The sequence below is a fragment of the Nuphar pumila genome, chromosome 2, assembly GCF_984573655.1.
Source record: "Nuphar pumila chromosome 2, dmNupPumi1.hap1.1, whole genome shotgun sequence".
Classification (NCBI taxonomy): domain Eukaryota; kingdom Viridiplantae; phylum Streptophyta; class Magnoliopsida; order Nymphaeales; family Nymphaeaceae; genus Nuphar; species Nuphar pumila.
The window spans coordinates 78,757,038-78,778,013 of record NC_143250.1 but is presented as its reverse complement, the minus strand read 5'-3'; the positions used below and the strand labels follow the sequence as shown (position 1 = coordinate 78,778,013).

Here is a 20,976-nt window from a genome sequence, read left to right as displayed (position 1 = left end):
TTTACCAAGATCATGGCATTCAACCCCAAACTTTCTGTGCCTATTCATCTCAACAAAATGGGGGTGGCTGAGCGAAAACATCGGCACCTGCTTGATGTTGCCCGGACCATTATGATTCAATCCAATGTTCCTGCATTATATTGGGGTGATGCGATTACCACTGCTTATTATCTGATCAACCGCATGCCTTCTTCTTCTGTGGGCGATCAAATTCCATTATATATCCTAAAACCTAATGCCCCACTCCTCTCTTTCTCACCAAAAATATTTGGATGTGTTTGTTTTGTACACAAACTTGGCCCTGACCGTGATAAATTATCTGCTTAAGCTACAAAATGCATATTTATAGGTTATCTCAAAAATCAAAAGTGATATCGATGTTATGATCCTATTTCTCACCGAGAGTATGTCAGTGCGGATGTATCTTTCTTGGAATCCACTCTATATTTCTTTAGTACCGGTTCCCCGCTGCAGGTTGATCCAGCTGACTCTTTTCCATTACCTATACCTCCTTTTCCTTTGAAATCTGTCCCCTCGTTACCGAACCAAACTTCATCCTCTTTACGATTTAATGATCCTCCATTGGTATATGTGCGTAGAGCTTCACCTCCGCCAGTGCCTCCATCATCTTCTTCTCCTGAGGTAAGTACTACTGACAATAGTGATCTTCATGATGATGATAACAGGCCTATCGCTCTACGCAAGGGGACACAACAATGTACCTTATATCACATATCTCATTTTGTCTCCGATGTCAGAATTGGAAATCAGATGAAAACTTTTATTTCAGCCTTATCTGCTGAAACGATTCCTCTGAACTATCAACAGGCAGAGCTAGATAACCGCTAGAAGCTGGCTATGCAAGAAGAAATGGATGCTTTAGTGTCTCAGCATACATGAGATCTAGTTGATTTCCCAGTAGATGCTGACATTGTTGGACCCAAATGGGTATATACAATAAAGTACAAATCGGATGGTTCTATTGAAAGGTACAAGGCCAGATTAGTAGCAAAAGGATATACTCAGACATATGGTATTGATTTCTTTGAAACCTTTTCTCCTGTTGCACGGATGGGCACCATTCGTCTTGTTCTCTCAGTAGCTGTTCATCATGGTTGGAGCTTATGTCAATTAGATGTGAAAAATGCATTTCTATATGGGGATCTATCTGAGACAATTTACATGCAACAACCTCCAGGATTCGAGGTTGAGGGGGAGTGTCAGAAGGTGTGTAGATTGAGAAAGGCGATTTATGGCTTGAAACAAAGTCCGCGTGCATGGTTTCAAAAGCTGTTTGAAGTGATGTCACGCTTTGGCTTCTGTTGAGAAACTATATTTTGATGACACACAATATGATACACTGTCATATTTGATTTAATATGATATGATAATATGTCTTCATGAAAAATGTTATATTATGATTGGATATACTTTGTCATGTATCTAACGAGTATTTGATGCAAGGATATCTCACCCAAAAGGATGGAGACCTCCTGCTCAAGTACAACCTTGATGTAATCATACTTCTTGAAGAAAAAGCTTGATGGGCCATTCATTCTTAAAGATCATCTAAAGGAATCGGCTACTTCAAAATGAAGACTTTTTTCTTCTTTAGAGTCATATGTAACAGGACCTTTAGAAGCATGCATATTGCATATTACATACTTTATCATACAAGTCACTTATTCACAAAAGCTATGTTTCATAAAAGTATACGATATTTTCAAAGAGCACCTTTTTGAAAACCAATCATTGTACCTTCTTACAAACTTTTATGAGAAAAGATATTTTGACAAGATATAATAGCTCATAATTTCAAAAGCATTAATTGTACCTTCTATCATATATAAGACAACTTGAAAAGAAATAAAAAGTAATGATTTCAAGTATGTAAGAAAAAAGACAAACATAAAAATCGGCTAGTTGAACTAAACAAAGAAAACTCATAATATAATATGTTTAGAAAAGACTTTAGTTACTTTATACAACTCAAGAATGTCGACTTACTTAAAGTAATCATTCTTTCTGTAAACATTAATTACCACCTCAAAAAACTTTTTTAGAAATGACTATCTTAACCCCACTCAAGAATGTCGACTTGCTTAAAGTCTTCATTCTCTCTGTAGACATTAAGTAGCACATCATAAAGTACTTTTTTGATATGACTATTTACAAAATAAAGGACTCAAAACATTTATTGTACTTACACCCATTTAAGTAAAGAAGTGACGATTTCTAAATAAAATACTAAAGTACTACAAATCATTAATTTGAATAAAGACAAAACTACATGATGGTTTATAATCCAACGTTCAATGTACTATAAGTCATTTATTATGAGAAATAGACTTTTTACATAAAATATATTACACCTAAAATACTACAACGACTAGTGTACCCAAAATACTACTTTTATAGAAAGAAGACTTTTTCGAATATCCATAAAGTGATTTTTGAAATGACTTGACATCTCACATCCCAAAAAGACTATCATTTCAAAAAGGCAACGACTATTTTTTTGAAGGCTATATAAACACAAACAAAATAGTTCTTAAGACAAGTACATGTGAGCTTACAACGAGAAAAATTCTTATTCGATATTTGAAAGAGAGCCTAGAAAAAGAAAGAGAAAAGAAAGAGAAAAAGTCAAGAATAGCTCTTTGACAAAGAGAATCATCTGAGTGAAAAGAACAGAACATTCTGAGAATCCTTCATTCGTGCATTCATATCATTCTGAAGGTTCTATAGAAAGTATTGTAACTTTCTGTTATTCACTGTATTCCTTCTTTGTTGAAAGAAGTAGACTTCTGTGGAAGAGGGTGTTCCCCTTCTCTGTTGAGAGAAGAAGACCTCTGTGGAAGAGGGTGTTCCCCTTCTCTGTTGAGAGAAGAAGACCTCTGAGGAAGAGGGTGTTGTACTATTTATCCGGTAACTCGGATGTTATAGTGGATAAGCTAAGTGTTTTGCTTGGGGACTGGATGTAGGTCAGTGACTCGACCGAACCAGTGTAAATCCTGTGTTTTATGTATTGTGCCTTATTGCATTTATCTTTTAATTTATCGATCTAAATCATATTTCACTATTCACCCCCCTCTAGTGGAATTTCAGCTTCAACAGGTCAGCGGCAGATCATACACTATTTATCAAGAAAACTAACTCAGGCATAGTTGTTATGGTGGTATATGTGGATGACATCATTCTTACATGAGACGATGTGAAAGATATTGAAGCCACAAAGGCTCATCTTCAAAAACACTTTGTTACAAAAGACCTTGGTTCACTTAGATATTTTCTGGGTATAGAAGTTGCCAGGAGCCGTGAAGGGATGATTTTGTCTCAACGGAAGTATGTTCTTGACTTATTAAAGGAAACAAGAATATTGGGAGCTAAACCAACAATTCCCATGGACCATAAAGTTCAGTTGTTTGAAGAAGGGTCAAAACCGGTTGATAGTAAAAGCTATCGCTCACTAGTAGAGAAGCTACTGTATGTAACTGTGACAAGGTCGGATATTGCTTTAGCAGTAAGCAAAGTTAGCCAGTTTATGGACAAACCAACTGAGATACATTGGAATGCAGCTATAATGATTCTCAGGTATTTAAAATCTTCTCCTGGAAAAGGGTTATTGTTCAGGAAAGGTGGAACTCTAGAGATAGTGGCCTATTCTGATGCTGACTATGCATGATCTGTTGTAGATAGAAAATTTACCACAGGATTCTGTGTGTTTCTGGGAGACAAACTGATTTCATGGAGAAGTAAGAAGCAAAATGTGGTTTCTAGATCGAGTGCAGAATCAGAATATAGGGCTATGGCCCAAACATCTGCTGAATTGATGTGGGTTCGTACTGTTCTTCATGATCTTCAGGTGAAGGTTTCCTCTCCTATGATCATGATGTGTGATAACAAGGCTACCACATATATAGCGAACAATCCTGTCTTTCATGAGAGAACAAAGCACATTGAGGTTGATTACCACTATGTAAGAGATATGGTTCAAGCTGGTCATATCACTACCAAATATCTAAAGTTGGAGGACCAAGTTGCAGATATGTTTACAAAGCCTCTTGCTAGATCAAATTTCTCAAAATGTTGTGACAAGCTGAGCATGATTGATATCTATGCTCCAGCTTGAGGGGGAGTGTTGAGATTAAGAGGTTATTTGATATTTTAGTTTAATGAGGGACTTATGTGTAATTTCTCTCTTTGGCCTCTCTCTATTTAACATAGAGATTAGCCCTAATCAATTTTAACGAGTTCTCTTATTTTGCAGCCCTCTCTCTCTCTCTACCTAGGTTTCTGCGCATTTCATCTAAACTTCTACAAGTGGTTCGTGTTCCCAACCACGATTGTAGGGAACTCCCATCACTTTGCCTGGGGGTGTTGTTGTTAGACTTAGTTACAATTATTGTTATACCGAAAAAGTGGCGTCAATAGATGTTGATTTCCTTATCGTCCCGATTGATGGTGTTGATTCCTAATATTCCGATTGATGGTGTTGATTCTTGACGTTGGTCGAAAAACATGTGTATGACCCAATAAATAAAATACAAATTGTGTGTTAAGATATCATTAAGAATGCCTTGTACATCAGAAAATTGACCCGTTTTGAGTATCCGTAGGTTTTAGACAAGTGAGAACTTAAATGTGTTGCATTTAAGTAAGAACATGCATGCAAAAACAATACTGATAATTAAAGTTAAAAAGTCATTCATGCATGTTGCATTGATTCATGCATCCCTAAATGATTAATTTAGTATGAGATTCTTGGTTGTTTGAATTAAACTGCTTATATTTAAAATCTGTCTGTTCTGAATATGTGATGTTTGTTGAGCTCTCTTAAACTTATGTTTGATTTGAGTTATGCTAATTTCCTTATTGTTGGTCTTCGAGTGAGCCTTGTACGAAAACTTCAGTTCTTACGACCAGAAAGAAACCAAATTCTCCTTTAGGTGCTTCAACTGCGGTATATGTAGAAGAAGCTGGTACGGAGAAACCTTCTGTATAAGGTTCGAAATGGTGAATTGAGGTGGAGTAGACCGATGATCTCATTTTTAAAAAACCTTTTTCAGGTGTTGAGGCTCAGTACTGAAGGGACCAACTTGCTGGAGGGAGCGAGAGTTATGATGTGATGGCTCGGATTCTGACAGAGTTGAGAGTTTATTGTTTTGGAGGGATTTATTGAATCCTAAATGAAGATTATTTTATTAAATTCAATTCAATATAAATTCATGGTTTGATTTATTCTGTGTAAAATGTATGTTGGGTTGTATATATTAAATTTGTAATGTGCACTGAGTCCCTGGGATACCTTTCCACAATGTTAAAATAATTTACTCGCTTAAAAAAAATGCAAAATTTTTAGGGGTCAGTTTGAGGTCGTTACATGTATTCTGTTTTGTTTTGAATAGACTTCATATAATGGCTAATTTAACCTGGAATTTTACATCATAATTGTTAAGTTATAGAAGTCTTCAAATATCACCAACAAAGTCCACCAAGTTGATACAAATGTGGACAATCACCAAAAAAGGAACCCACTATGGAGTTGAGTTCACTCACAACTCCACAAAGGGGCACATTCACAAAACCCATATAAGGGTGCACAAGAGCATAAAAATAATAATATTTTATTGTGGTTTATATGCAAGAAGCATTACATATAGAGAGGGGGTTCACCCCTATTTATATACAACAGGGGAGTTCAATAGAGTTGAATCATTACATAGAGAGAGGGGCTCCGACAACTCTATTGAGCTCCCTTGTTGTATATAAATAGGGGTGAACCCCCTCTATATATAACGCTTCTTGCATATGCACTATAATAAAATATTATTATTTTTATGCTCTTCTGGAGTTGTTGGACCAACTCCAACAACTCTATTGACTAGTCAGCTTTATGTTGACTAGTTCAAAAAGAACCAAACTAAAAGAAAATAGTTATAACAATAAATAGGAATGTATATATATATAATACACACACATATATATATACATTGGTATGTATAATATAAATACACACACATATATATTATATATATATATATATATACAATTTAACACTCCCTCTCAAACTTACCATGACCAAAAGTTTGCTTAAGAGAAAGTGAAATCTAAAAATGAAATTGGGTCCTTAAAATGGAGAAACAGAAGTGTAGTCGATTTTTTAGATAAAGTAAAATATGTCATTGACCAATTGGCTACCATTGAAAGCCCTATGGCAGATGAAGATGTATGTAGCCAAACTCTTCGAGGTCTAGGGGATGAGTACATGTTCAAGGCCATGTATATGGGGTGTGAATCGAGAGGTAATTTCGATCAACTTAAATCCATGTTGTTGGAATTTGAGGCAAATTTCGGTATATCTACCAAGAAAGAGGATTCTATGCCTCAACTGTGAAAATCTCTACAAAAAGAGATTGTGTGTAACACCACAATACAAGAAATACAAAGAGTGCACAAAGGCACAAAGGAGAACACTCACAAGTGCACGAACGCACGGATACACATGCACAAAAGCATGAAACAAAATGAACTTCAATTCATAAGTTCCCAAGAGGGGCTTTACAATATTGCATATGCACTCACAAAAAAGAATATGTTTACAAAGGCCACTAAGGCCTATTTATAATGCAAAAAGAAGCCACAGGTGCAGCTCAATATGACTGTTGGAGCTGCACCCAACAGTCACATTTGTGACTGTTGGGGCAGCTACAACAGCTATATGGAGCTGTCCCTTTCACAACAGTCAAAAAGAAAAAAAGTGTAAAAAGCAAAAGTAAATAAAAAAAAAAGTAAAAATGTTAGCCCATTAGGGTGGCTGACACCTATTGAGTAAAAGGACTGAAATACCCCTGATGGGTATTTCAGTTTACAGTTAAAAGAGACATAATATTTTAACACTCCCCCTCAAACTTAGGGTGTCACGACCGAAAGTTTGCCAAGAAGGAAGTTAAATCTTGGAGAACACAACGCCTTGGTGAAGAAGTCTGCCAGTTGATATTCTGATGTAACATAAGGAAGGTCAATGGTTTTTCTTAAATATTCTTCACGAACATAGTGGCAGTCCATCTCGATATGCTTCGTGATCTCATGAAATGTGTGATTTTTGACAATGTAGATTGCACTTTTATTATCACAACATAATTTTGTGGGCCCTTGAACTTGAATATTCATATCTTCCAACAAGTTGCGAATCCAAACAATCTCCATGGTAGTAGATGCCATGGCTCTATACTCAACTTCGGTGGATGAAAGTGATATTTTTTGCTGCTTCTTGCATCTCCAAGAGATTAATGATTTACCTAAAAAAATACAGAAACCAGTGGTGGAGTGACGGTTATTTGTGTCACCTCCCCAATCAGAGTCAGTATATGCAATTAAACTTAATTCGGACATAGAAGATAGAAATATTCCCTTGTTTACTGTACCCTTTATGTAATGCGAAGGATGACGCTCATATGGACTGTAGTAGGTGCATGTTGAAATTGACTAGCAACATGTACTGCATGAGAAATATCAGGCTTGGTAATGCTGAGATACGCTAGGGATCCAACCAGTTGCCGGTAAGGTGTGAGATCTTTTAAGAAAATCCCATCATCAATCTTCATCTTCGAACCTACTATTTCAGGAGTTTCGCAGACCTTGTCATCTGTGATTCCTGATCTATCAAGAATCTCACAAGCAAGTTTAGTTTGAGACAAAAAATAGCCTCTCTGAGAATAGGCAACCTCAATTCCCAAAAAATATGTCAGAATTCCTAAGTCTGACATTTCAAATTTTGAAGTCAAAATAGATTTAATGCTCTTGATTCCTTTGATATCATCACCTGTTATTAACATATCATCAACATATAACAATAATATAACAATCCCTGCATCAGATTTCTTAACAAACAATGCAGTGTCAGTATAGCATGAAGTGAAACCATTTCTTACATTGTTAAACCTATCGTGTCAAACCTTGGGTGCTTGTTTCAGTCCATAAAGAGCTTTACGAAGACGAAAAACTTTATTTTTAGGGATTTCCATACCAGGTGGAGCATCCATGTAAACTTCTTCATTAAGATCTCCATTTAAAAAGGCATTTTTGACATCCATTTGGTAAATATTCCATTTTCAAATTGAAGCAATGGTGATAAGACATCTGACATTAACCATACGAGCTACTGGAGCAAATGTCTCTTCATAGTCAATCCCATATTCTTGACTGTACCCTTTAGCTATAAGACGAGCCTTATACCTTTCAAGAGAACCATCACTCTTAGTCTTGACCTTGAACACCCATCGACATCCTATAGTTTTCTTGCCATTGGGAAGAGATTGAAATTCCCAAGTGTTAGCTTTCTTAAGAGCTTTGAGTTCACTCTCCATGGCTTCTCTCCTTCTCTCCATTCAGTACATTGTTTGGCTTCTCCAAAATTTTTTGGTTCAAAATAAGAGTGAATGGCACGCAAACAAGCTCGATATTTAGGAGAGAAATAATCAAAAGATACGAATCTAGAGGGAGTCCTTCTAGTTCTTTCAGTTCTCCTAGGATGAGAATCATGAGTGGAAATAGTTTCACTAGGTTCACTATATAGTTCAATAGCACTCCTAAAGGTGCTTCTATCTCTATGCGAATAAGTGATGGGTTCTCTAGATACATTTTCTTCTTGAGGGGTAGAAGGGTTAGAGTTATTGTTGATCACAACCATTTCATTTTCACTATTATATGTTGATTCATCATCACTAGAGATATCATCATCCTTAGATAAAAGGTCAAAAAGAAAGGAGTAATCGGCATTTTCTAAATGAGATTCATTTTTTTCAAAACCACTATCATTTTCCAAAAAAGTTACATTCCTTGAAACATATAATTTATCATTCTTAGAGTCATAACATCGAATCCTTTTTGAGTTTCCGAATAGCCAAGGAAAGCACAAGGAATGGCTTTTGGTGAGAGTTTATCATTTTTATCGGTAAGAACAAAGCACTTACAACCAAAAACTCTCAACCTATTATAATCAGGTTCTTTTTCATATACAATCTCAAAGGGAGAAATTTTATCTAAATTTTTTGATGGAAGTCGGTTGATAAGATAGACGGAAGCAAGAGCCGCTTCGGCCCAAAAAATTTTAGGAATATTTTGGGAAATGAGAAGGGTTCTAGTGGTTTCAATGATATGCCTATGCTTTCTTTTGGCCAAACCATTTTGTTGTGGGGTCTTAGGACATGATCTTTGATGGACAATGCCACAATCCTCAAGATATTTCTTAAACTCATTAGAGAGATATTCACCTCCGGAATCGGTCATAAATATCTTTAAATTACTATTAAATTGATTTTTAATCATCATATGATATGTTTTAAAACATGAAAAAACTTCATACTTATGTTTGAGAAAATGTATCAAACAATATCGTGAGAAATCATCTACAAAAATCACATAGTAAGCAAAACCACCTTTGGATATGACAGGTGTCGGTCCCCAAACATCCGAGTGAATAATTTCAAAAGGTTTAGTACTAAACATAGTTCTTGGTTCAAAAGGTATACTTCTCATTTTTCCAAGAATACAATCATTACAAGAGAAAGTATTTTTACAAAGATCTTTAACAAAATGTAGATAGGATAACTTGGTAATGTTGGGATGACCAAGTCTCTTGTGCCAAACATTTATATCTTTATGTTGGGCCACATTACAAAAGGTGTTTTTAGGAATTTGAAGAAAGTCCACATAGTACAAGTCTCCTTTCCTAGAGCCTTCCCCACTCAATCTCTCGGACCGGTGATCCTGTATTAAACATTTATTAGATGAGAATTGAATGTTACACCCAAGGTCCGTGAGTTGAGAAACAGAAAGCAAGTTTAAATTTAATTTTGGTATAAGTCTAATTTTTGGAATAAAGAAGTTTTGGGTTTTAAAATTTTCAATTCTCTTAATTTCTAGAGAAGTATCATCCGCGGTCGAAACAAAAGAAGGTGACACATTTTTAGAATACTCGGAAGGAGATGAAATGTTTGGGGTCATATGAAAGGATGAACCCGAATCTAAGAGCCAAGAAGTTTTACCTGGAGGAGAAGAGGTGGATACGGCGGCACCGGAAATAACTCCCTTTAGAAGAGGTTGAAGAGCCTCCACAATTTGATTGAGAGATAGAGCTTCTTTTGAAGATTCCTCTTTGGATGGTTGAGATGTAGTTGCCATTGCTAGAAGTTTCTTCCATTTTGGGCAAACCGGTTTGATATGACCCGGTTCTTTGCAAAAGTAACACGAGATTTTGCTATAATCTCTTCTTCCTCCTTGATTTTGATTCTTAAAATGAGGAGGTCTATATGTTCTTAAATTGTTACCGGGTCTAGAAACGACATTAACACCATCACATTCTTCTTGATTTGTAGACATTGCAAGCACACTAGGATTTTGCTTGCTAATGCCCATACGGGTTTCCTCTCCACTTAATTTAGTTAAGACATCTTCAAGATAAGGAGAGGTAAAAGAGGATAAGAGAGAAGATCTTATTTGCTCAAACTCGGGCCTTAGCCCATTCAAAAAATTGAAGAATCGGTCTTCTTCTAATTGCTTATAATGAAGCTGTATGGCTTCTCCATTCCACTTGGGTTCAAGCATGGCAAGCTCATCCCAAATTGAAGAGAGTTCTGCAAAATACTCTCTTATAGACATATCACCTTGAACAAGAGTTAACGCTCTCTTTTGAAGATAATACTTATGGGACAAGTCCCTAGAAGTATACATCTTATCAAGATACTCCCACGCTTGAGAAGCCTTTTTAAACTTTATAATGTTGGCATTAATCCTTGTCTCAACGAAAGAGAAAATCCAAGACAAGATCTTGAAATTCTTCATTTCCCATTGCTCATGTTTCCTACTATATTCCTCAAAAGCATTAGTTCTTTCATTTCCCTCAAGGATTTTGATTTCCCCTTCTTTAACCAAAGTAATTTTAGGCTCGGGTTCCAGAATCGAGCCTTGAATGTAACCCCAAAGCCCTTTCCCTTTGATGTGAGCTTCCATATTTCCGGCCTACACATAATAATTTGAGCCATTTAGCTTGAAACCAAGAGAAAAATGAGTCTTTCTCACCCATTAGAGAGGAAAGAAGAAAGAAAAGAATACGTACCACAATAAGATTTTAAATCTTTCTTGTTGTAGTAATCTTCTAAAATATTGAATGAAGAAGTGCCTCCACTCCAATCACCAAAAAGTTGAAGGCACGTTTTTCGAGGCACTTGATATTGAGAAGAATCACACCAATTTCTTTCTCCAAACAACCTTGCTCTGATACCATGTGAAAATCTCTACAAAAAGAGATTGTGTGTAACACCACAATACAAGAAATACAAAGAGTGCACAAAGGCACAAAGGAGAACACTCACAAGTGCACCATGAAACAAAATGAACTTCAATTCATAAGTTCCCAAGAGGGGCTTTACAATATTGCATATGCACTCACAAAAAATAATAGTGCAGCTCAATATGACTGTTGGAGCTGCACCCAACGGTCACATTTGTAACTGTTGGGGCAGCTCCAACAGCTATATGGTTTTTTAATCATAATTTTCTACATGGGATTACACATCAATTTCAGCCACTGCTTTTACTCTTGTGGATGTATTAATGTTTGTTTGTTTGTTTATTCTCTTCAGTGGTTACATGTCATTTTCCAGCCATTTTCTCACTGACATATAGTTTGGTTGCTTTGACATGATTTTTGTAATTGGACTCGTATGGTTTATTTGTTAACAGGCATTTAACTTTGCATTCAAGGGTTACTTTCAAAGCATATTTGGTTGCTCAAAGGAGAAAGATGGTTATCTGAAGTGGTTTGCAGGGAATGTTGCATCTGGTAGTGCTGCTGGCGCAACAACTTCTTTATTCCTTTACCATTTGGACTATGCTCGTACCCGCCTTGCAACAGACACAAAAAACTACCAAACTAACAATCACCGCCAGTTTATGGGATTACTTGATGTTTACAGGAAAACACTTCTGACTGATGGTATTGTGGGTCTGTATCGAGGTTTTAGTGTTTCAATTACTGGGATTACACTCTACAGGGGGCTATACTTTGGAATATATGATACTATGAAGCCGATTGTTCTTGTTGGACCACTGGAGGTACTAATTTCTTTTCCTTTCTTTTCAGAATTATGTAGACGTGTTATATTTTGATTTTTATAACCTTTTTTCTTTTTGTGATAAGTTGTTCAGAGCTAATAGTGACTCTTTGAATTCTGATAGATATCTTTTTTTATCTGATGGCTGGTATCTTATGGGTACCATTTGTTTTATTTACATGTTCAGTGACAAGGATGTAATTTCATTTCAGGATTTTTTCATCAATCAATAGTTCGTACAATTTTCCTAATGTTTGTTGGGTCGTAATATTTGTTATTGAAGACTCTCCACATTCTCGCATATGCATATACATGCATGTGCCATTATCTTCTTTAATGGTTCTGTGGTTCCTTCTGCTGAAGGCGAAACAATGGCCTGAAATTGACATCTAATTCTTTTCAGGGAAAATTTTTTGCAAGTTTTTTGCTTGGATGGAGTGTTACCACCTTTTCTGGTGTTTGTGCATATCCTTTTGATACTCTTCGCCGGCGATTGATGCTGACTTCTGGCCAAACAATCAAGTACAGGGGCACAGTGGATGCCTTCCAACAGATTGTTCGTCAGGAGGGCGTTGGTGCACTTTTCAAAGGAGTAACTGCCAATATGCTTGTTGGGATCGCAGGGGCGGGAGTTCTTGCAGGATATGATCAACTTCATCGTTTTTCTAACAAATATGGTTATGGATTTCATCATTAGCTGAAAGCCTGAATAATGCAACCATTATAGGTCGGTAGCAGATGTGAAAAGCCGTGCATTACTTTTCATTCTTTGACAAAGAGGAGAGTAAAAATTTGAAATATTTTAGAGAGAAGCTTGCCTCTTTGTACATTTGGCAGAAAAATAAGCATCATGATAACTGATGTAAATAAACTCCGCTCGAGGCGCACCACCGCAAACAATTGTATATTTGTCTTTGTACAAATATCATTGATTGTGAATGAAGTGAAGATGCGAGTGGCAGAAAACAACAGTGCCCAATTACTCTGAGCAAACTTCTTTTAGATAATTTCTCACGATTCGAGGTGATTAATATATTCTTCCAGATCTGTGGCTAACCACCGGCCACCTTAAGACAACAAATCTCATCTCGAGCCGACTGACTGACTTAACCTACACACTCCCATCTCGAATTTCATCGACTAAAGATGCCAATTTTCTATTGCAGCTACTATATGCCAGAACAAGACAACTGATCCGTTCTTGAGAAGGAGGTCAAAAAATCTGATGTTTCAAGTTTTCCTAGAAAAACTTGTATTCCTATTGAAGCTGGTTTATCATTTTAGTGAAGCCAATGGAAAAACCCCCTTCACCAGCGCACATTGACAGGCTTCCGGTTGGTAAAATCCTTGAGGTTGCCCTTGTCCATTGGGAGTACATCCAGCTTTGACCTTGCAGCAGGGGTGCCCCTCACGGGTTTTGAACTTGTGACATCGTTCAGCTTGGTGACATAAACAAGTTGCTCCTACCAGATGTGCGCGCACAAAGCTAATTTATCTTAACTATTACAAATGTATGATCATGTTGAACTTAAGAAGTATCTAATCGATGAGAACCTATAATTTCTGACCCAAGTTTGTCAAATGGTAACCACTTGCAGCCATGGTGACAAGTAGGAGCGCAAATAGACTGAACATGGTCGGATAACCAATCTGAATTTGGCATGCTATTTCAAGATTCAGATCCCTTAAAGTACCAGTCATTGATATGAAAGCAATTTTTACATGTAAAGAACATGGGGGAATAACTGAGAAAACCACCTTACTCATTGGCATAAAAACCCCAAGGTACTCTTGTCCACCAGAAACTACACCTAACTTCTTCCTCATAGCAATGAATGCCCACCCATTGGTTTCGAACTCATGATGTCCCTATAGCTTGGTGTCATTCATGACCCCCTATCATATAATTGGCATTTCGTATGCCAATGATACCATCTTCTTTGATTGAACGACATTCAAAACAAAGAATGAGAACTGCATGAAATTGGGATATGGATGAAATATAATCTCCTTTGAGGTTTTCTATGAATGAGGCATGGAACGGAGCCACAATAATGAAGTTCCGGGAGTTATTAAGGAAGCTTCAACCTGATCAGATATCTTAGATATCCAATCCGAATCTCACATTATTTTCAAATGGAGACCCCTTAGAGTAAGATTTGGGAGTCATCTAGATCGAATTCGGATAGTATTTCAGGTCAATTTTAATTTGGAATCAGATCAAAATCTGATATTTAAAGTAATTTTTACATGTAAAGAGCTTGTTATTAGTCTTTTTTCTTTTGTATAACTGAGGACAGCCACTCACTGGCTCACGAGCTCATTGGTGTAAAGACCCCAGGTCCTCCTCGCCCACACCCAGTTTAGGCCTCGTGGAAATGAATACCCATCTATCGGTGTCAAATGCATGATGTTCCTTCAGCTTAGTGATATTTAAGAGTCGACCCTATTTACATTTTAAATATAAATTCAACCTTGTCAGATATGATTCATATCTGGACTCGGATTCAGATATAGTGTCTATATTTTGGATTTGTATATGTTATGGAATGATCTGACCCGTATTTTACCCATTTGCATCTTCAGCATCATTATTTGCATCTGTCAGAAATTTGGGATCCATTTGCAGTAGATATATATCTGCACACTTTATAACCAAGGTTGATTATCCGAAAGAATGTCGTAACACAAGCAATTATATAAAAAGAAGTGGCTGATTTATCAGAAGTTAATCAACCGAAATAAAAACATGAGCATATACATTATAATAAAGCATGTTAACTAGATGCTAAATGAGTTTCCCAGTTTTTTTTTTAAATTCTGACTCATGTATTTGGAATGGTTGATTTACCAGGAATCAATACCTTGATAATGCTTTTTCGATGAAAAAACAACATTTGGAGCTTCAAAAATTTCGAAAGATTTTGGGCCGTCGATTTCTTGAACCTCATCCGAATTGAATGCTCCAAAAACTGATACCTATAAAATCAGCATGTAGATCACATATATATAGTCAAAATTTAAAGATAAAATACAAAAACCTCAAAAAAGCCATTTAGCATGTTTTCATCACTCTATCTTGTAATGCTTCACATTTTTTGAAAGTCGAACAAATTAATTTATTTAATTTAATGGTCATTTTAATAAGAATTTGTGAGTATTTATTTATTTAATAATATAAATTAGTATATCACGTTGGATCATGGACCCTTTCAGATAGGATCTATAGTTCATGTAGGATGTTATTATCCATTACAATTAACGATTTATTTTTTTAGAAAATTAAAAACCTAATTAAGAATGTAACTAATTAAGATTACGATGAATATGGCTATCCTTTGTGTAGAGTCTTCTAGAGATAGAGGGATGGGCGGCCCTAGGGATCTCTCTAGAAGGGAGTGGGGTGCCACATGGGATTGAGGTGAGCGAGTCCAAACCAATTAGGCAATTGGTTTGAGATGCAATTAGGAAAGGTTATAGGAGACCTAGTTGATTTGGTAAATTAAATTGTTAAGCAATTAGGTTCCATAGGAAACCTTGTACATGTAGGAAATTAAAAGAAATCCCTAAGGGTGGGACATCCCTAGAGGAGTAATTTAGAAGGGAGTGGTTGGGTTCCAATAGGAAACCCAACCCCTCTATAAATAAAGGGGTTAGCCTCCTTTCTCTCCGCTCATGTTTTTGGAGAAAATGTTGAGAGAGGGAGAGAAGAAAGAGAGAAGAGCGGAAAGAGAGAACAGAAAGAAAGAAAAAAGGGAGAACCCCTACAAGTTTTTAGAGGAGAAGAAAACAAGTCAAGCTGAGGTAAGTTTCTCTGTTATTTTTTAGGTGACCAGCCATAGGAGCTGATCATACCTATTTGTCCTTTTGTGTGTGTGTTTTGGTCTGATATAAGGTTTGTACCTTGACCATGAACAACAACCGTGCTTTAGAGAGGAGATTTTGAATCTCTTTCAAGTTCTTCATAGAGTTTCTGTCTCTATTCATGTGTTTGGTATTTTATTCTTCATAGTCCTAATGAGGTACAAGATTTCTATTGTAATATCTTGTAAAATTTCAAGATTTTTTCAAGTTCAAAAATATAATATTTAATTAAATAATTATATTTAATATATCAAAATTATTGAAAATAATAAATATGGGTTGACGTCAATGTAGGTTTGGACTTAGTTCAGGCCCATTGAAGATATCTATATATGATATTTAACACCTGTGAATTTTATCCATTTTTAAGTTTTAAATTTGAGCAAAATTCAAGTTAAAATCAGGTTAAATTCATGAGTTAAATGAAATTATATATATATATAAGAGGTTGCGATAGGGTAGAGTTCTACCAAACCTCAATCATATCCATCTAGATGGGGGCATCACCCCCTAACGAGGGAGTCTCTCTGATTATAAAAAGAGAGGTTAAACCTCTCTAAAAAACGTCAAGCTGAAAAATTAGAAAGAGAGAGAAGAGAGAGAAGAGCATCTTCAACATCTCCTCCTCCCTCTATATTTTTCGCAATCCAAAGAGTAAGGTATGTGTTTTTTGTTAGGTGTAAGAAGGAAGGGAAGAGAGAATTCAAATATGAAACGTGGGCTGCTTTCCTTCTTTTTGGAAAAAGTGGTTTTGATGACGTGGAATAGTCCCATATTGATTGTGTTTGAGTTTGTTGTGGGCTTTATAACCCACATGTAAACTCTTACATTTGTTCTTGAGAACAAGAGGTTGGGATAACTACCACACACACGCGCGCGCGCGCCCGCCTGCCGTGCCGAGCCGGTTCGGGTTCGGGTTCGGGTAATTGGCCCTTTAGGGCCATATCCAATCAAGACCAAAGTAACTTTTTGCCCAAAGTTTCTGTGGATATTTGGATTATTTAACGGGTTATGAGAAATGATAACGGGTCACGACTCCTCGTAGTCCGTGCCCGTTATGGCTCTTTGGATTCCTTTAATGGATCTCGACTCTTTGATTTTCGTTAACGGGTCACGTCTCCTTGGATTTTGTAACGGGTTCCTTCCACGCTTTGTAACCGTTCGTGGGTTATAAAAGCATGGTTAGGCCTGGGGTTACCACAGATTCAATATAGACTGATATCTGAAGAAGAGCTCTGCGGTTTTCCATTTCCCTGTTGCTCTCTCTCTCTTTCCTGTGTTCTGCAACTTCGGTTCGTGGAGGTTGTTTTCGAAGGACGATCCGTCGGAGTGCACCGGTCTCATCGTCGAGGCTATTGTATCCTGAGGAAAGGACGCCGGACCCTGTTTTGCACTGTATGTGGGGGCAAATCTTCTCTAAGGGGAGTACTTTCGTACGCCTTAGCCGTTTATACAGTATTAACATGCTTCTGTTGTTTATATTATGCTCTATGCATATGTTTGTTCATTTGCATATGTCTGGATTTTGGTATATGGTGGAACTCGACATGTTTGCTCCCTGTTATTGTTTCGATCGTCTGTTGAACATGATGTTTATACTGTTATATTTCCTGATTTATATCATGATGATGATTGTGAAACTGTGTGATCCGAAACCCGATCCAACAGTCTTAGAGAAGATTCTAAGCATGTCGACTTGTTCTGCATTTGTACCAAAAGTGGACATGTTCGGTATGCCGGAAAAGTTTGCCGATCAGAATTTCAAGCATTGGTAGCAACACATAAAGATCTGGTTCACTACGATAGAGCTGTTGTCTGTTCTAGAACTTGATTGCCCTTCAGTTTCTGATACTGACCCTGACCCTACTGCGGTCACTGTGGTAGTAGAGTGGAAAGAAAAGGACAGTATATGCCGTGGTTGCATACTGTTGGCTCTGTCCAACACGTTATTCGATGTGTACTGTTCCTCGTCTGCCACTGCTAAGGGCCTATGGGATTAACTTGACAAAAAGTATAATACCGAAGACCAAGGTCTTGAAAAATACTCGGTTGCCAAGTTCCTGAAATATCAGATGGTTGAGGTCAAGTCGGTCACTGAGCAGGCACACAAGTTTCTACTATTGCTCCATAGTTTGGCTAGGGCTGAGATGAAACTTCCTGAGAAGTTTCAAGTTATGACCATCGTGGAGAAATTTCCTAAGTCTTGGGTAGACTTTGGTATGTCTCTCAAGCACCGTAGAGAGAAGATTTCCCTGGATGATCTTATGGTAGCCATCGCCAATGAAGAAGAGCATAGGAGCCAAAAACAGGTCGTGATGCCAACTGAACAACCTAAAGTGAACATGATAATCGGATCTTTTAAGGGCAAGGGACAAAAACTGAAATCTGCAATGAAAAACCAGTTTAAACTTAAGGCCAAAATCCAAAAAAAGGCAAAGAACAAACCTTATTGGAACTGTGGGCAGGTTGGGCACTGAGCTAAGGAATGTCCTTCCAAGAAGGCCAAAGCTCATGGGTCCGCAAATGTAACGCCTCAAGTCAATATGGTGACTGAGGTTGTTGGGACCAGTACTGGGTATGTCTCTGTTAACCCACAAATCTATCACGTTTATGAGCCAACAAAGTGGTTGGTTGACACTGGGGATAATGTGCATGTTTGTGCTGATAAGTCTGTCTTTGTCTCATACCAGGCTGCTGCAGGCAGATCCGTGACTATGGGCAATTCAACAGCTGCAAAGGTGTTAGGGATTGGATGAGTGGATCTGAAGTTTCCTTCAGAACGAGTTCTATCTTTACACAGAGTGCACCATGTGCCTGTAGTTAGAAGAAACATTCTAAGTGGTTCATGTCTTATTAGAGAGGGTTATGAATTTAACTTTAAATGTAATAAAGTTGTTATTTTACATTCTGGAACATTTATTGGCAAGGGGTATTTAGATGATGGTTTGTTTAAACTTCGTGTTGAACATGTTTGCAGTGATAAATTAGAAAATGATGTTTCTTTTGATTCATTGTCTAATGTTGCATATAACATAAAATCATCTGATTTATGGCATAATAGATTAGGTCATGTGAATTTTAATTCTGTGAAACGCATGATGAACTTGAAAATGATTCCTGAGCATTCCATTGATAAAACTAAAAAATGTGAAATTTGTGTGCAAGCAAAACAATATAGGAAACCATTCCATATGATTGTTAGAGATCTTGAAATATTGAATCTGGTGCACACAGATATCTGTGAGTTTAATGAAGTGTTAACCAGAAATCATAAAAAGTATTTTATCACTTTTATAGATGATGGCACTAAATACTGTTGTGTATCTGCTAAAATCAGAAGATGAAGCTTTTGATAAGTTTCTTATTTTTAAGAATGAAGCAAAAACACAAACTGGTAGAAAACTTAAAAGATTGAGGTCTGACAGAGGGAGATAATATACCTCTAATAAACTCGATGAATATTGCAAGTCTGTTGGCATAGTTCATGAGTTTACTGCTCCATATTCTCCTCAATCTAATGGGATTGCAGAAAGGAAGAATAGAACCCTAACTGACATGATAAATACTTTACTTGTGAGTTCTGGATTACCTACCTATATGTGGGGGGATGCTCTGAATACAACTTGCCAAATTCTAAATAGAGTTCCTCAGAAGCATAATGATAGTAGCCCTTTTGAACTCTGGAGAAATAAGAAATCTAGCTTGAAATACCTTTAAGTGTGGGGGTGCCTTGCAAAGGTACTTGTCCCAGATCACAATAGGAAGAAGCTAGGTCCTAAAATAGTAGATGCTGTCTTTTTGTGTTATATAGAGAACAACTATGCCTACAAGTTCTTAGTAATTAAGTCTGAGATATCTGGCATAGATGTAAACTCTATTGTTGAGCTTCGAGAAGTTATATTCTTTGAGGATGTATTTCCCATGAAAGTTGGTGTACCTCAGAATCTTCCTTCTTTAGATATACCTTCAACTTCTGGTTCCATTCTCGAACATGTGAAAAGGGTGACAGATGTGGGGGTAGAACCATCTTGTTCCCATCCTAGACTCATTGAGTATGAGGAAGTGACTGAACCTAGAAGGAGCAAGAGACCACAGATTACCAAGGATTTGGGAAGTGATTTTATTACTTACCTTATCGAGGATGATCCTCCCACTTTCTGAGATGCGATGGCTTCACCTGAAGTAAGGCATTGAAAAGAAGCCATAAAGAGTGAAATGGACTCCATTGTCTCTAATGGCACTTAGGAATTGGTTGACCTCCCTCGTGGTAGTTCTACTATTGGGTGCAAATGGATCTTTAAGAAGAAGTTGAAACCAGATGGATCCATTGACAAGTACAAGGCGAGACTGGTTGCCAAGGGGTTCAAACAAAAGGAGGGAATAGACTATTTTGATACCTATTCTCTGGTTACCCGGATGACTACAATTACAGTGCTTATTGCACTGGCTTCCATTTATGATCTCTTGGTCCATCAAATGGACATGAAGATCGCTTTCTTGCATGGCAATCTTGAAGAAGAGATCTATATGGATCAACCTGAGGGTTATGTGGCTCCTGGTAATGAAAACAAAGTTTGTAGACTTGTCAAGTCATTATATGGACTAAAATAAGCCCCTAAACAATGGCATGAGAAGTTTGATAATATTATTTTATCATTTGGTTTTGTTGTCAATGAATCTGATAAGTGTGTTTATTGCAAAGTTAAAAAAAATGGTTGTATTATTTTATGCATGTATGTAGATGATATTCTATTGTTTGGTTCCAATATGGGAATTGTGAATGAGACAAAGTCATTTCTTAGTAGTAAGTTTGATATGAAGGATATGGGTGTTACAAATGTGATCTTAGACTTAAAGCTGACTCGTTCAGCTGAGAGAGTAGTCATTTCTCAATCTCACTTTGTTGAGAAAGTACTTGAGAAATTTGGCTATAACCAAGGGAGATCTGTAGCAACTCTATATGACCCTTCTATTTCTCTTTATAAAAATACGACTG

At 36.9% G+C, this 20,976-nt stretch overlaps 1 protein-coding gene across 3 annotated transcripts in view; it reads left to right on the top strand.

The window, feature by feature from the left end:
• ER-ANT1 (endoplasmic reticulum-adenine nucleotide transporter 1) overlaps nucleotides 1-13,082 on the top strand; it is a 38,527-nt gene extending 25,445 nt beyond the window's left edge. Inside the window, exons 2-3 of one of the 3 annotated variants that reach the window (XM_089997737.1) lie at nucleotides 11,767-12,117; nucleotides 12,520-13,082. In XM_089997737.1, the coding sequence (XP_089853863.1) occupies nucleotides 11,767-12,117; nucleotides 12,520-12,813 (645 nt within the window). In that variant the 3' untranslated portion in view covers nucleotides 12,814-13,082. Of the gene's footprint in view, nucleotides 1-11,745; nucleotides 12,118-12,328; nucleotides 12,424-12,519 lie in introns of those variants that run through there. The other 2 variants (XM_089997736.1, XM_089997738.1) reach the window with 2 other exon arrangements.
• The last annotated feature ends 7,894 nt before the right edge of the window (nucleotides 13,083-20,976 follow it).